This window comes from Acinonyx jubatus, chromosome C2 (genome assembly GCF_027475565.1).
Source record: "Acinonyx jubatus isolate Ajub_Pintada_27869175 chromosome C2, VMU_Ajub_asm_v1.0, whole genome shotgun sequence".
In the NCBI taxonomy this organism is placed as follows: Eukaryota; Metazoa; Chordata; class Mammalia; order Carnivora; family Felidae; genus Acinonyx; species Acinonyx jubatus.
The window spans coordinates 82,975,810-82,986,996 of NC_069384.1; the positions used below are offsets into that span (position 1 = coordinate 82,975,810).

At 35.6% G+C, this 11,187-nt stretch overlaps 1 protein-coding gene across 5 annotated transcripts in view; it reads left to right on the top strand.

Moving 5' to 3' along the window:
- The window catches only part of DCUN1D1 (defective in cullin neddylation 1 domain containing 1), a 34,262-nt gene extending 23,472 nt beyond the window's left edge, over positions 1 to 10,790 (top strand). For 4 of the 5 annotated variants that reach the window (XM_015063599.3, XM_015063598.3, XM_027061354.2 and 1 more), the window contains exons 5-7: positions 6,026 to 6,108; positions 6,566 to 6,662; positions 7,960 to 10,790. In XM_015063599.3, coding sequence (XP_014919085.1) covers positions 6,026 to 6,108; positions 6,566 to 6,662; positions 7,960 to 8,039 — 260 coding nt within the window. In that variant the 3' untranslated portion in view covers positions 8,040 to 10,790. Of the gene's footprint in view, positions 1 to 3,006; positions 3,185 to 6,025; positions 6,109 to 6,565; positions 6,663 to 7,959 lie in introns of those variants that run through there. The other variant, XM_053221172.1, reaches the window with a different exon arrangement.
- Positions 10,791 to 11,187: the final 397 nt, after the last annotated feature.

Genomic DNA, 11,187 nt, shown 5'->3' on the forward strand with positions numbered 1-11,187 from the left:
ACTCTTGAAGGAGGTTGTTTGTAATAGAGAGCACCAGGACTCTGTTCTTTTTTGTGAGACTGTCCATTCTGTTTAGTCAGAAATTACATATGTTCTTTAGCAACCATGTCATGTTTAGGACACTCCTGAACTTTTATTAGACTAAAGTTCATAGGTTATTTTCTTGTGAACTGTGGTTCAGCTAGAATCTTATACCTGTGCAGTTGATTTAAAACATTTTAAGATTATTTGCTAGACATTTACTTTATTATTTAGAAATACTTTTATAGAGTATTTTTAAAGCACATTTTCATCTATATAATCCCATTTAGTTCTTGTAAAAGCCGTTTGAGCTAACTGAAAACCTATTATCCTTTTCATTGTAAAGATGGAGAAATTCATGGTCAGAGAGGCTGACTTATTAAGTTAAGGTCACTTTAGAGTTGGTAGAACTGGGACTCAGTCGCTGATCTTCTGACTCCATATTCTATATTCTTTTATATTATGTTGTGCTACCTGAAGATATTTCTAAGTAAACAAAGACATTGTGAATAGGATTGTTAATCACCATTCCATCCTCTCATGAGTTGGCAACATTTTGTTTCCTTTACAGACAATGTTTGGATCCAGTCTCAGTTCATTTCCATGTTCATTCAGACTCAGTTCATCACCTTTTATGAAATTCCACGTTGCCCTTGTGGATTTTGCTTGACACTGGGATTACCTCTGTTTGCAATTTTAATTTTACTTTAAAGGGCTTAAGAATTCATTCTGCAATATCTCAGTTTTAGGCAATGCTGTTATTTGCTTGTCTCTTTTTCTCTGTCTTTTCCTTCTAACTATTGTTGTTGCTTATTACCTAATTGCTCACTTTGCTCTTTTCCTATACTGCTTCAGAATCTATAAGACTACTTTTAAAAATTATTAAAAATAAATAATAGTGATAGTAAGGACTCATATATTTATTTCCCAGGCACTGTTCTCGTTTAATTAACTCGTATTAACTCGTGTAATCCTTATAGCAGCCCTGTGAGAGTAGGTACTATTACCTTTATTTAAAAACAATTTTTTTAATGTTTGTTTTCGAGAGAGTGAGAAAGTGAGAGAGCAGGGGAGGGGCAGAGAGACAGAGAGACAGAATCTGAAGCAGATTCCAGGCTCCAAGCTGTGAGCACAGAGCCTGACATGGGGCTCAAACTCACAAACTGTGAGATCATGATCTGAGCCGAAAACAAACGCTTAACCAACTGAGCCTCCCACGGGCCCCCTATTACCCTTTTTTTAAAAGAAAAATTTCTTTTTTTGACGTTTATTTATTATTGAAAGAGAGTGTGAGCAGGGGCGGGAGAGGGAGAGGGAGACACAGAATCCAAAGCAGGCTCCAGGCTCTGAGCTGTCAGCACAGAGCCCGACGCGGGGCTCGAACTCACAAACTGCGAGATCATGACTTGAGCTGAAGTCAGACGCTTAACTGACTGAGCTACCCAGGCGCCCGTACCCTTTATTTTAAACTGAATTGTAGAGAGGTGAACTCAGTTACCCAAGTTGCCTTAGCTAGTGGTAGAGTTGGGATTTAAGAGGCTCAACTGTAAACTCCTATTTTAAACCACTTCTCTTTAGGCTGTTCTCTTTGTCACTCAGGCAATTCTATCTAAAGGGCAGTTTTTCCTATACTTGTGGCAACTGACATTTTATCCCTGTACAATCTTTTTCTTTTTTTTCTTTTCTTTTTTTTGAGAGAGAGCAAGTGGGGGAGGGGCAGAGAGAGAATCCTAAACTGGCTCCGTACTGTCAGCTCAGAGCCTGATGTGGGACTTGAACTCACGAACTGTGAGATAACCACCTGAGCTGAAATCGAGAGTTGGATGCCTAACTGAGCCACCCAGGCACTCCAAACTTACTAAATCTTTTCAGGTATTCCCTTTTCATTGGAAAATATTTTTATCAACTTGTTAGTCTGTGAGCATGAAGTCAGGAGCATTTTAAGTCTGTCTGGGTGAGTTTGTAAAAAGTCTTCACAAAAATGATTAATTTTTGAGTCTTGAAGAATGAGTGTATGTTTCCAAGGCCAAAAGAAAAAGAAGCCACGTCTGTTGTGGAGAGATGGGCAACTTCAGTTGTTCAGAGGTGAGAGACATAGCACCTTTGAGGAACTGCAAGTAAATTCATTTAACTGGAAGTTGTAGATTTTATCTAAAGGCAATAGAAAAATAATCGCAGAATTAAAAAAAATTTTAATAGACTTTATTTTTTTAGCTGCTTTAGGTTTACAGCAAAATTCAGTAGAAGGTACAGAGATTTTTCTATATACCCTCTGCCCCCACACATTATATAGCTTCTCCGATTATCAACATCCCTCACCAAAGTGGTACATTTGTTACAGTGGTACCTATTTTGACACACCATTATCACCCAAAGTTCAAGTTTACATCAGGGTTCACCCTTGATGTTCTACATTCTGTGGGTTTGGACAAACATAGGATGACCTGTATCCATGATTATAGCATCATGCAGAGAAGTTTCACTGCCCAAAAAGTCCTTTGCTTTGCCTGTTCATCCTTTCCTCCCTCTTAACCCCTGGCAACCACTGATCTTTTTAGTGTCTCCATAGTTTCCCTTTTCCGGTATGTCCTACAGTTTGGAATCATGTAGGGTATAGCCTTTTCAGACTAGCTTCTTTCACTTAGCGATATTAATATGCATTTGTTTTCCTCCATGTCTTTTCATGGCTTCATGGCTTATTTTGTTTTAGCATTGAATAATATTCCTTTGCCTGGGTGCACCAGAGTTTATATAATCTGTCTGTCTACTCAAGGACATCTTGATTGCTTCAAGTTTTGGCAATTACAAATAAAGCTGCTGTAAACTTCCATGTGCAGGTTTTTGTGTGGACATAAGTTTTGAGTTCATTTGGGTAAATACCAAGGAGTGGCTATTGCTGAGTCATATGGTAAGAGTATGTTTAGTTTTGTAAGAAACTGCCAAACTGTCTTCCAAAATAGCTGTGCTATTTTGCATTCCCACCAGCAATGAATGAGAGTTCCTGTTGCTTCACATCCTCGCGAGCACTTGGTGCTGTCAGTGTTTTGGATTTTGGCCATTTCAGAAGGTGTGTAGTGGTATCTCATTGTTTTAAACATTGAAGAATTTTAACATGGAAGTTACACCACAAATTTGTATGTCTAAAAGGTCCATATGAAAACACTGTGGTTCTTTAAAAGGAGTGGAGGCAGAACAAGAATGATTGGTTATGAAGCTGTGTGGTGATTTAGCTAGACACGAAGAGGACCCTCACGTTGGCCCTGCCAGTAGGGATGGGGAAGAGAGAGATTTAAAAGGTACTTAGAAGCCAAAATGAAAGAACTCTGACTGGAAGTGTGTGATGAGGAAGAAAGGAGTTTATCAATTGCAAACACCTTTAGGGGACATTTGGAAATGTGTAGGGGTGTTTTTTGGTTGTCATAATGACTGAGGGTTTCTTCTGGCATTAGATGGGTGCTAAATGTTCTTCAGTGCATAGGGCAGTTCTTGACAATGCGAAATTGTGTTTCATTGAGAAACACTGTAGGGTGATGACATTGAGAGAAGAAATAAGCAGGTCTGTAGAGGAAGATAATGAGTTCAGTTTGAGCTCTGTTGAATTTGAGCTGTTTATGGATACCCAGTTGAAGTTGTCCATAGGCAATTAGATATATGGATCTAAAATATAGAGATACAAGTTTCAAGATTTAGGAGTTGTTAAAGACAATTAAGTGTCTAATGTGAAAAAAGGCAAGGGTTTGAAAAATCTACAGGGATTATAAGTGGTTCTTGCTGACACACGGTATCACAGAACACCAACATCAAGTGGATGAATGGAAGAAGGGGACCCAGTAAAAGAGAATGAGAAAGACAGGACAGAGGGAAATAATAGAGTGCTATCATTAAAGCTGAAAGAAGTGACCTTTCCATCTAGGAGGCATATTCAATTTTGTCTAATATGGCGGACAGCCAACTCAAGGAATAAAAGTGTTTATTTGGTAGAGATTACTTTCAATCTAGTTTATGGAATTAAAAAGTGTGTGGGAGGTTAGGAAATGGGCAATGAATGTAGATTACAAAAAGTTAACCTAAACCTTCATACATGATATACATACACTTCTACCCTTGTCAGATTCTTTCCTTAGTGTATCATCTGACAAATGGGCATTTATAGGGTGTCTCATGGTTTGTAGTTATTTGATTATGTCTGTTGTTTCTTATCCTTATTTTGTGAAAATTTGTTGAAAAGGAAAAAAATGCTAGTACTAGTAATAAGCTTAGTTCTCATAAATTTAGTGCATTTGAAGTGAAGAAGGAAAGCATTAAGCATGCTAATAGCCATTTTACTGCACCTGAAGCAGACAATTACATGTTTAGTTGGTAGAGAAAAGAACAAAATTAAAGACCCTGGAAGGAATATTGTCTATAGAGCTTTGAAGTCTGCAGAGATTAAAAAGGTATTATGGTTAGGAATTGGTGGCATGTTTCTAGTTTTCTTAAAACCTGGGGATCTGAATTTGACTTTTAGACATGCATTCAGAAGCACATTATGTGTAAGAGTAGAAGACTCTATGTACTGTTTCAAGATTTTCTGTGAAGGGAGGGAGAAAGAGGGTAGCTAGTTAAGGGGATGAGAGACCCCAAGAAAGTTCTTTTTAAAGGGAGGAGCTACAACCTGAGCTGTTTCTTTGTGAAGCAGGAAAAGGCAGAAGACAAAGCAAAGTTGAAGATGTAGGGAGAGAGTAAAACTAATCAGTAGACAGGATTACTTGAAGAGGCAGGATGTATTGAGAACAGTGGTGTTAGGGGCTTATCCTTGGATAGGAGAAAAAAGTGCCACCTTTTCCACTGAGTTTGAAGGAAGACATAATGATGGATTCGAAGGTAAGTAGTACATTTGCACATGGAACTGTAGGAAGTTCATTCTTTCAGCGGTTTCTGAATGCCTACTGTGTGTTTCAGTCTACTAGTTTGGGGATATTTTGTCCCTATCCTTGAAGAAGTGAAGGTCCAGTGAAGAAGGGGAATTTTTTGCTTTATGGTCTTTATATTGTTTTTTGAGGTAAAATGTGAACCTCTTTGGAGTCTTTACTAGTCTCATGGTTCTTCCGATTATTAGGAGTGTTTTAGAGATCATTATCTAAAAGGACTTTTACTTGGGATATGATTTTTTCTGACCTAGAGATGTAAATTTACTCATAAAAAGCTTGATACTTTATCTTAATTGGTGTAATTCCTTGAAAGTGATCATAGGTCTTTCTGTCATGACAGGTATGGTACTTTCATGTGGCAGTATGGTTTCACTCTGTTCCACATGCAGTTAAATAGCCATTTATATCATCTTCATCAAACTTTTAAAAAAGCAAATCTTAGTTGATTAATTTTTAAATCAATATTCTTAATGGTCTCTGAAATCCAGGATCAGTCATTGTAGATAGCAGTCCTTTGCATTACAGCCTGAAGATGTACATCAGTGGTTCTCAACTGGGAGCAGTTTTGCACCCCAGGGTAGCTTTGGCAATGTCTGGAGACAGTTTTGGTTGTCACCACTGGGAGTAGGGTGGAGCTTTGGGTAGAGGCCAGGGATGCTGCTAATGTCATATAGGACAGTCCCCCACATCAAAAAATTATTTGGTCCCAAATGTCAAAAGTGCTGAGGTTGGGAAACATCGATGTACGTTAACATTTTAATACTTACAATCTAGTCAAGTATGCTTCTCTACATTATCTAATTTAAACTTCAGAACCCCCTCCCCACCCCCATGAGGTAAGTGGCATTCTTTTTGCCCTGAAGGGTTGGTCATTGGTGAGGGAGACAGGATACAAACCTTAATCTTATCTCTGTATGAAAATTTGAAAACCTAAGTATTTAGGAAAAAAGCTATTCATTCATTCATTCATTCATTCTTTCATTTTATTTATTTATTATTTATTTATTTGGCTATCTTTGGTCTTACCTGTTTTTTTTTTGCAGGGATAAATATTCATGGAATTTGAAATACATAATTTATTTTTAATATTACAGATCTAGAAATGGCCATTGCCTACTGGAATTTAGTGCTTAATGGAAGATTTAAATTCTTAGACTTATGGAATAAATTTTTGTTGGTAAGTTCATGTTTTCTGCAGCTCATCTTTTCTCTGCATTTTTACTTTGAAGATAATATTATTTATTTGTTTTTAATATTTATTTATTTTTGAGAGAGAGAGACAGAGTATGAGCGGGGGTGGGGCAGAGAGAGGGAGACACAGAATCCAAAGTAGGTTCCAGGCTCTGAGCTGTCAACACAGAGCCTGACACGGGGCTCAAACTCACGACCGTGAGATCATGTCCTGAGCCGAAGTTGGATGCTTAACTGACTGAGCCACCTAGGCTCCCCTAAATTAAAATGTTTTTTAAAGCATGACTAACTCAGAGCATGTAGTAGACACAGAATGAGAAATTTGATTATCATAGCTTGATTACACAGGTGGTTCTGCATTCTTGAATTTAGCATTGTTTAGACTGATGTTTTGAAACTTTTTGGTGATTTGGATGTTATTTGCTTATTTTTTTAAAAAACAGGAACATCATAAACGATCAATACCAAAAGATACTTGGAATCTTCTTTTAGACTTCAGTACAATGATTGCAGATGACATGTCTAATTATGATGAAGAAGGTAATGAAAGTTTTTCCTTAATTTTTTTTTTATTTCTTTTATCACACACTCTTGACCTTCTTGTCTACATCTGTTTTTCTTAGAGTTGGGATTTCTGTCTTCTGATTTTTTGTGCTCTTATGAACGTATAAAATGCCTTTGTCCTCTTTACCAATCTCTATTCTATTTCTTTAAATACCAACTCAGTACTCCTGTCTTCCAGAAAGGCAGAGTAGTTTTCATGCATGTTTTAGATTTTCAGTTTACTCATTATTCTTCTTACTGTCCTTTCTATTTTTGTGTTTTTTATTATCTGTCTTGTCTTTGAATTTGATTGTAAACTCAAGTTTAGTGACTTTGTCTAATTTACAACGCACTTCAGCTGTCTACCATAGTACTATTGACATTCAGTAAATGTGATATTTGAATCCTATCAACTGAATGCTTTTCTGATATTTTGTCATGTGTGTATAAAAGATGGTGTTACCATCTACTACAAGTGATGTGCTTTTGTCTTTTGAGAGGTGGCAGTGATCTGATTTCTTCACATATGCTTATGTAGCCTCCCTTGAGAATTAGCAGGATGTGTTTTTGAGACTGTTGAATAGAGGTAGTCTTTGAGAAATCTCCAATGACCTTGGCCTCCTTAAAACTGTCCTGGAACTATGTAATCTAACCAGAGATGATAATATTTTTTCTCTTTGTTTTCATTATGATGTCTAGTCTTTACTAATAAGTGAGAAATGTCTAATCTGGTGATAATTGTGCTTTCTGTTAGGCCTTACACAAAACTGGAGAACTTTCTGATTTGGAGGTTGGCGTGTGGATGTGTAGAGGCATGCATATCTGCAATTTAAAATCTCTTAGCAATTTATTGTCCTGAAATAGGATAGAGTTTGAGACTTGCTGTTAATTTCCCTTGTAAGTTTGCCACAAAATGCCTGGAAACTTTTTTCTTCCTACCTAACTGTGCTCTCAGTGCTGGCAGCATGCCATTATAGCATGGCCATTTCTTAGGCTGCCAGTTTGGGGGCCTTCAGAAAACCATATTATTCATTGATTACTAGGAGAGTTATCATTTATTATTCAGGGGTTGATCAAGCGTTGGAATAATAGAGCAGAGAGAATACAAAAAGTATGTTAGGTAGGAACTCTAAAAAGCTAGAATTTTGGGAGTCTTCTCAGTGGGAATATTTGTAATGACACGCTTTAACTGTTACAGGGAAGGCATTTTAAAAGTAAAGGATTCTCTTAAAATGTTAGCCCTATTTCTGCTTTTCTTTCTTTCCCTTTCCCATACTTTTTGTTCTTTTTCCAGGAGCATGGCCTGTTCTTATTGATGACTTTGTGGAATTTGCACGCCCTCAAATTGCTGGGACAAAAAGTACAACAGTGTAGCACTAAAGGAACCTTCTAGAATGTACATAGTCTGTACAATAAATACAACGGAAAATTGCACAGTCAATTTCTGCTGGCTGGACTGAACTGAAGATCAATCCTCACAATTCAGACTGAGGGTTGTGTCAAAACTTTAAGGATACATCTTGGACCATATCGTATTTCATTCTTCTAATGGTGGTTTGGGCTTGTCTTCTAGTCTGGGCCGCTCTAAACATTTATAATTCCAACATTGTGGATTTCATCTTATATCTGTGGACCATCCTAGTTTATTCTCCCATAAGTCTTAGGAGCTTTATGGTGATTATTTTGAGGTTTCCATTCTTGCATAAAGCACAATGCTGTCTTCATCAGAAAACAGTTTGGCATAAGAATTAAACATATGAACATCACAAACAATTTATAAAAACTTCTTAAATATATGCTTTGGGCTAGTTGCAAAGACTATGCTGATAGCACTTCCAATGAGAGTGATATATTTAAGTGTACCGGATCTGGAATGGTGTTTTGGTTTGGGGGGATTTTTTTTTTCCCGGGCAAATCACATGTATTGTTGATGTGAGTAGAGTAACTGATGTCAAAATAACCAATGTGAAAAATTTTTAGGATAACTTGGTGTGCCTACCTGAAAAATTTATTGTGTTTCAGACCCTCGATTTCAAAAGGTTCCACAGAACTAGTCTGCACTTACCTTACCCATGTTTATATATAGTTGTCTTAACAGGGAGCTTTTATTTAGAAAATGTCTGCATAATGTTAGATTCTACTCCTGTCTACATTATGCACTACATAATTGGATTTCATTATGATTTTGAAATGCTTATATGCCTGTCGAATAAGTTAAACTATTTAATTTGTTTTGAATGTTTTAGAGTGCTACACAATACAATATTCTAAATTTAGGCATGAGGGTTTTATTTTTTGTTTTGTTTTTTGGTTTTTTTGTCAGCGCACTATGGAACACAAATGAAATTCTCTTAATTTATAAGAAGATAGTAGGAATTAAATTTTGAAAATGGTTGTGATGAGCCATGAAGTTCAATCCTTATAGGTACTGCTTTCAGACAAATAGTCCATTTTTGATGACTTCTTATTTTGTTGAAATTCCTTTAACTGCTGATCACTGTGGTTGCCAAATACTTCAGGAGCAAAAATTTTCAAGCAAGCATGTACTTGATGCAAAATACCAATCTGGCTTTTATTTTCATAAATTAGTTTCTTCACCTTTTTTTGTTTTATTCAAATAAGCTCAGTTTTCACGTCAAAACAGAATTCTCTCTTGTGTGTATTTTTTTCACTACAAGACCCATGAACTGCTTTCATGCTGAAGATGCTCATTTCTCTGTTCACTTCCTGACATGTGAAGGGTTTATTGCTTTCTTAAACATTTCTGTAAGGCAAGTAAAAAAATGGAAAACTTCATATGTTGGATGACTTTGGTCTCTAGCAGGAAAAGATTTTGCTTGGTATATCCAGGCAACTCTATAAGGTCCAGTGTTGAAATTATCAAAGGAATGTACTTCAGAACAGCAGTACATTTTATGTAGATGTGGAAATGATTTTAAGAAACAATGACATCTTACTACTACTTTTTATTTACACAGTTCTGAAACTGACTAGAAAGCTTTCCCCATAGATATTATATTAATATTCCAATCATAACTTTAACTCAAGAATATAATTCTACCAAAAGAATATTTTGAAAATTTCTATTCAGTTTACTGGAATTGGTTATTAAAAAAAAGAAAAAAAGAAAAAAAGAAGAATCCTGCTGCTTTCAGTATTTCCTGACTTCATGTTTGTAAATATAAAGACGAACTTCAATTATGAAAAATTTAAAAAGATATATATATATATGTACTATTTTGTTTTTGTCTGGAAGATTTTGAGTTATGGTATTGTTTTCAGATTGATTAATTTGAGTATGCTGTGTTTTAAAATGAGATCCCATTAGCTTTTTTTTTTTTTCCCAATAGAAAATTGTTTTCTTCAAAGTCTGATATTGGTTCATGGCTTAGTGCCTTGGGTTTACAGACTTTTCCTTTTAAATGCAAGACCTTTTTCAACAAAATAGTGTTTGTCATCATTTTGGTACTAAACATTTATAATTACTGTGTAATTATAAACAAAAAATACATAAAGCTTTGAATATAATTATGTAGCATAAAAGTTAAGGTTGTTCACTCTATGATGGCATCTTAGAATTAAACAATACTATTACTAGGGCTGAAAAGAGAAGACTGGTTTAATGTGGTGTGATTATTTTGAGGATAAATGCCTGGTTACAGGGAATATTTTATACTAAAACAATGCTTATGCATATGGCCATGTATGTGTGTGCATGTGTGTGCGTTTGTGAGAGAGATTGACAAGAGTGAGAGATTGAAAGAGACATGTTGACACACACACACACACACACACACACGCACACCTTGAAATGCTTTAATTCATTAGTGTTTCAGTCTTCATTTTGGTAAACTCCCCAGGCGGATTCTTTGTTTTAAATTGAACCACAGGTACAGTTTCCTTTTTGCCAAATGTCAAAACAGGTACACATTTTAAAATGTACTGCTTTTTAAATAGTAAAGTGTATAAAACTAGAAGTGCCCACATCTAAAAAATACTTGAGATCAAGATTATCTTTAGTGACTATCATCTGCATATCTCTGTAAGTTCAAATGTGCTTCTTACAATCCCTGTCATATTACCAACAGAGGCAATAAAAGCTACAGTGAAATTGCCATGACTAAATCTTTTCACATATTATTTCAGTGTAATATTTTTAAAGACTAAAATATACCTTAAGACTTTTCCAGGAAGAATAATTATTCATGGAAAGAGCATTGTAATGGCAAGTTTTGGGAAGAAAAGACATGCCAAGTCTTGTTTACTACATTTTTGCTACATTTTAAAAATGTTTACAACTATACTGGGCTGCTTTATTTAATTAACAGTACTGTAGTTGTGTAATATGGCATTATAAGTGTGTGTTCATTAGACTTTTAAAAAGTTTTAATGAGAGAAAGAACTTAATAAAATAACATGGGATATCTTTTATATAATATCCTACTGGGGAATTCTTATTTAAGCAAGGTTATACTATTTTTTTTTTCCTCAGAAAGATTTAAGTGATGAAGTGTTCATCTAT